Source organism: Rhinopithecus bieti, unplaced genomic scaffold, assembly GCF_001698545.2.
Source record: "Rhinopithecus bieti isolate Rb0 unplaced genomic scaffold, ASM169854v2 scaffold_6708, whole genome shotgun sequence".
In the NCBI taxonomy this organism is placed as follows: domain Eukaryota; kingdom Metazoa; phylum Chordata; class Mammalia; order Primates; family Cercopithecidae; genus Rhinopithecus; species Rhinopithecus bieti.
In genome coordinates, this window is record NW_016806329.1 from 4,903,941 (window position 1) to 4,909,940 (window position 6,000).

The 6,000-nt window shown below is 42.9% G+C and overlaps 1 protein-coding gene across 1 annotated transcript in view; it reads right to left on the minus strand.

Annotated features, from left to right (window-relative positions):
* The window catches only part of PDLIM5 (PDZ and LIM domain 5), a 215,879-nt gene extending 211,366 nt beyond the window's left edge, over positions 1-4,513 (minus strand). Inside the window, 2 exon segments of the mRNA XM_017875510.1 lie at positions 879-1,016; positions 4,258-4,513. Coding sequence (XP_017730999.1) covers positions 879-974 — 96 coding nt within the window. The 5' untranslated portion in view covers positions 975-1,016; positions 4,258-4,513.
* Between the last annotated feature and the right edge of the window lie 1,487 nt (positions 4,514-6,000).

Below are 6,000 nucleotides of genomic sequence, written 5' to 3' on the forward strand. Positions count from 1 at the left end.
GGGCAACACAGCAAAACTTCATCTCAAAAAAAAAACAAAAACAACAGTGTGTATAATATGCTACCATTTGAGTAAAAGAAGAATGGAAATTCATATTTATGTGAATATGCAAAAACAAACCTTTTAGAAACTTATATAAGTAATTAATAGTAATAATTACCTACTGGTGATGAAAGTGAAACAGTACCTGACATACAGTCAAGTCTCAATAAATAGAAGCTGTAATTACTCCTCTCATTAGTGCTATCTTCATCATCATGAAAACACATCCTTAAAATATATACACAGAATACATTCAAACTAAATCTATGAGGTAAAAAGACAAATCTCAATTATTCATAGGCTGACTATCTAGTTGGAGCTCTAAGTCCTTCATTTCCTCTTCAAGGGTAAGTAGCTTTTGGCCATCTTACCGTTGGCTATCACCTCCACAAGAAAGTGAGCTGAGGAAATAATTCCAAAACAATCATTTTATTCAATTTTGATCAACAGTTTTTAATAAACAGCTTTTGGAACTGAAAGAGATTATTAAAATCCCGTAGCACGACCTTCGAAAATTATATTTGAAAAAACTAAGATTCAGAGAATTCCCCAAATTAGGGACAGCTCAAAAATTTACAGTCTGTTCTTAGTTAAATGCTTTTTCCATTGTATTATTGATAACATGGGGGAAAACAGAAAAGAAGTTAAATTGAAATCAGTTATCCTTGCTAAATCCACTCCCCTCATCCTTTATTATAGATAACCAAATTTGCCAAGGTCACATCCCAGGAACAATGACAGTAAGTAGAGTACAGGTCAACGGAGAATTAAACAATTCAGCCCCAGGACTAAGCACTGAATGAACATCTATAATAAAATCTGTAAAGTTTACTTACACTAGAGATTGTCAGAGGCATGTTGAAATCCTTGCCGCCTTGCAGCCGGAAACCCCAAGGAGCTGGGCCAACCAGTGACACACTGTAGTTGCTCATGGTTCTAATGGCTTAAAGTCCAATGACAGAAAATGAAATGTGCTGTGAAAGAAAATCAGATGATTAGCAAAAATGTTTACTTGAAACCCTAGAACATAAATTATGTTTAGTATTTTGTTGGGGGGCTGAGAGGATATAGAAAATAAGTCTCAATTAAGTTCTTCATTAATTTCAGTTTAAGAACAGCAATCTGTGAGCTAATATAAAATTTCTACACTCATGGCAATTTCCATGGTCTAAAAATTCCCTATCAGAATACATTTCTAGATACTTAACCTGTTTCACAACTTGCTACAATCCAATTTTGCAGCTTCTTGCCTGCAAACTTTAACTCAAAGTACTTTACAATACTTCACTAATGTAGCAAGATTTTATTTCAGGTTGAATTCAAAATGATTTTCTCCCTCCTTCCACTTCATGTATTCTTGTGTCTGCAATTGAGAAGAGTCTTTCAACCGCACTTACTTAAATTCTAAGTTACTCCAATATGTGAAAGAGACTGCAAACCAGTAGGCTCCCATTCATGCTTTCCAAATACTAAATTATTTACAATGAGAAGCTGTTTTTCAATGCACAAAACTATTCTCTCCAATCAAGAACTACAACTTGTATTTCCTCCTATAGGTACATGGTATTTTCCACACTTAAAGTGATATCTACTTTTCCTTCAGATAGTCAATGATAGGCAATACTCTAGTACAGTGATATGTCAGTCACAATCTGCTTTTTGTTTTATACACACACCTCACCAGGCAGAGAGTAAGCATTTGCTACTCAGTGAATAAGATTATGACTAAATACGGCAGAAGTGCAGGGTTAACCTTAATGCATTCAAATGGAATTGGCAGTTCAGAAAAGAACCAGTGCTTCGGTGCTTTCTTTTGCCTGTTTTGCTGTGTGTGGTGATGACTCTCCTAGTAGCACTTTCATATAATTTTAAAAGCAAAAAAAAAAACTTCGAGTTTCCTATTGGTTGTTATAACGGCAGGAGAGAGAGAAATGAAGTTTTATTTTGTTTTAATGGAATACTAAGAAACAATAATTCTAAGAAGTATTAAAACATAAAAGATATGTAATATTTATAATTTAAAAACTCCTTCCTTGGAAAAATCTAAGCTATTCAACCAAATCACCACCTAATATTACTGATCTTTAAAATTTTTTAACCCATTCCAAATTTCTAGCCATCACCCCAAATTCATAGTCGCAGACGTAGATATTTGAGCCATAGGTATATTTAAAGCAAACATTCCTTCTTCTCACAAAGGGAAAATGGGGCAAATCTTTCAAATAAACCTGGTTTTAAAGAAAATTATGTCAGGGAAAATAAAATTACAGAAAATTGTATCAGAAACCGAAAAAGCTTTTCTACTGGCGTGGTAGTATACTGAACTACAAGGCAATAACACATTACTTAAGCATTGAAGTAACAGGCACAGGGCACTAAAAAAGAGCCAAAGGCCAAACCGGAAGTCAAACTGTATATATGGGTGAAAAACTACTAGTGGGAAGCTAATAATGAGCCACACATCATTCAATTGCTTTCCCGCTATAAAAAGAGAAGATTTTCAGAAAACTTATAGAAGGACTGTCCTGATATTGACACAATACAAATCAGAAGCGTATAAAACCAACTGGTATTTCACAGCCAGCCTGCCCTCCTTTATTAATCTTTAACTTGTGTCTGGGGAAGAATATGAAAGTTAGGTTCAACTTCCTCTGACCCCATTCTTCCCTACAAGAAAATGTATTTCATTTAGATTATCAACCCACGTACATGCAACTTCCCTTTACTTGGGAATTCCCTTCCTAACTTCTCTTATTTGTTATTAAAATTCCTAGCACTGGCAAGGTCACAGCCACACTACAAAACCAGTGTCGTTTCATTTTTAGTCACTTTAGTCATTTTAGTTCGTTCATTTCTAGATTCTTCTTCTGCTAGCTTCATTTGGAATTCATTTGGCTTTAAACAGTCTGTGCCCCAAGCAATGGCAATATTTTTATTGGCCTTTCCAAGACTCCTCCATCTGGTTATTAGTGCCCAAGCCCTTCCTCAAATACCAAGCAGGCAGGAAATAGCAGCATACTCTTTCAAACACGTAGAAAAGGTTGGAATTTCTGTATAGTTATGGATTTTATTTTAGGGAAAGTCTAAACAATGTCTTTGCTCTAGTACTAGGGAAGGAAGCTTGGTATTTCCCATACTTGTATCTCAGCTTCTTTAGTGAGCGGGAGAAAGGAGAACTCAAGATGAACTACAGAGAGTGACCAAAAAAAGGCCTGAAATTAAAGAGAAATATCTTGAGATTCTCTTTCCCCGCAATGGAGAGTGAATGTAGGTAGAGCTGAAGAACTAAAGCCACAGGCACAGGATGAAAGCAGCCGACAGGACAGTTTTCCAGGAGCGATTCACGCCTAGCCTTGTTTGCCAAATAAGGCTACCGAACGGGCCGTTTCCGTGGCAGGCGGGTTCAGACGTCCTCCCCGTCAGGAAGGCGGACTTGGGATAGGATCTGGCGATCACACCCTAAATCTGCCCTGCCCAGCGCCGCCACGAATTTTCTTTCCAAGCTCTGCCCTGTCCACACGCCCTTCCTTTTTCCACTTATTGTCAAACGCACTGAAGGCACAGTCTTACAAAAGCCCCAACAAGTACTCAAGTGTTAACAAAACTCGTGTTCATGACAGATGTGTTTCTTAAACAAGCTTTATTTCTGGAAGCGCAGAAGTTTTCTCCAAACAGGTTACACAAAACTGTAAATATCTGGGAGAGAAATAAATGCTTCTCAGTAGCCTGAGAGCAAAGAAAAACTAACGCGCCTTTTCTGTTGAGTCCCGCTTCCTACCCTCCAAGAGCCTGGCGCAGGACGGGGCACCCAGACGCCACGGTGGTGCCCGGCGACGCCGGCAGCCGGGTGGGTGGGAGCGGCAGTGCCCCGGAGCCAGTCCTCGCCGGCCCTCACTACCTCCGGGCGCCCTCCCGCGTCCCCGTCTCCGCTACGCTGGTCCCGGTCGGCCCGGGCTGCGGGGACCCCAGGGCTCGCCCTCCGGCCTCACGCGGATTCCAGCGCTGCCCTTTCCAGGGCGCTCCTTTTCCCAAGCTGCTCTCCCACCTCAGCCGCTCCGCGCCCAGAAAGCACCTGAGGAGCCATCCCTGCGCAAGGAGCGCTCCCTCCTCGTCCCCAACCGGGCTTCCCTCCTCGCGCTCGGCGCACAGAGGCCGGTTCATTCTCTCTTCCCTCCGGAGATCCGAGAGGCGCATCGCCGGCCGGCCGCCACTCACCTCGGGTCCGGCGCGGAGCTGCCTCCGCCTCAGACGAGGGCTGACAAGCGACTCGCGGTGCGAGCGGAGTCCCCAACGCCCGCGGGAACTTCCGCCTCCTGGCTCTCCCTCGCCCCACCCCCGGCCCGGGACACGCCCCTCCGCTCTCGGCCACGCCTCTGGGCCCGTCCTAGCAGAGCCGCGCGAGGGCGGGGAAGGCGGCGGCGGAGCCGGGCGCACGGGCTTGCTACGGCTGGCTGAAGCAGCTGCGGAAAGACAATTGCGCTACCGAGTTTCGGTGGGAGTAGGCTTAGCGGATTTTGAGCGCCACCTGGCAAAGGTCTAACGCTCCGCGCGTCCGTTTTGTAGTGGGTGCATTTTTCTTTCCAGAAATTTGAATTGGCAAGCAGTTGTTCTGCCTAAAAATAGAAGGGGACTTTGGATAAATCTCTATCTATACAAGTTCAGCGGTTGCTGCCTGCGTTTATTTATTTATTTATTTTTGAAAGAGCTTTACATGCTCTGAAAAGTGCAGACCCAGAAGTTTACGTGTCAGGAAGGTGAAAACCGATAACCCTAACAGATGGAAGTCAACCCTGTCCATCACACCAGAAGACAGTGATAACAGCGGCCAAAAGTGATTCAACCACTGAATCTTCAGTTTATTTTTCTAAATCCAAATCAATAGTCCACCTTCCAGCCTTCTATAGGGTTGCTTGATACGCCTGAGGAATTCATTCATAAGAAAACTTGAATAAGGTTCAGTGAACATACGGAAAGTAACTGGACTCTTACACTGTGAATTGGCTTATAAAACGTGAAAAGGACAATTCCTAACCAAGGAGCATATAAAGCAAGGATGAATTTAATGAGGTCTGTGAGCCCCCCGGCCTCTGGAAGTGCAAGCAAAATTCTAAAGGTGAAGATCCAAAGCTGCTCTTTCCTTAACGGTAGCCACTGGCCACATGCGGCTATCGAACAGTTGAAATGTAGCTACCGTAACTGAGACCATCAATTTTTTTTTTGTTTTACGTAATTTTAAGTAATTTAACATTTACAACTGAAGCAGGATAACATTTCTTTACTTTTTTTTTTTTTTGAGACGGAGTCTTGCTCTGTCTCCCAGGCTGGAGTCAGTGGTGCGATCTCGGCCCAGTGCAGCCTCCACCTCCCGGGTTCAAGCGATTCCCCTGCCTCAGCCTCCTGAGTAGCTGGGATTACAGGCTTGCGCCACCAAGCCCGGCCAATTTTTTGTATTTTTAGTAGAGATAGGGTTTCACCATGTTGGCCAGCCTGACTCGAACTCCTGACCTCACACGACCAACCTGCCTCGGCCCCCCAAAGTGCTGGGATTACGGGCGTAAGCCACCGCTCCAGGCCATTAACATTTCCTTTAAGCACTACATTTAAGGACTAAAGTGATGTGAAATGTAGGACTACATTTCACTTTACCGTTGAAAATGTAATGCCCAAATTGAAATGCATTGGAAGTATAAAATGCACACTGGATTTCGAAGACTTGGTATGAAAAAAATGTAAAATGCCTCAATAATTTTTATATTGATTATATGCTGAAATCATCATATTTTATGTTTGGTTAAATGATACATGATTATGACCTGGCTTGGTGGCTCACGCCTATAATCCCAGCACTTTGGGAGGCTGAAGCGGGTGGGTCAGCTGAGGGCAGTAGTTCGAGATCAGCCTGACCAACATGGCGAAACCCTGTCTCTACTAAAAACACAAAAATTAGCTGGGTGGTGG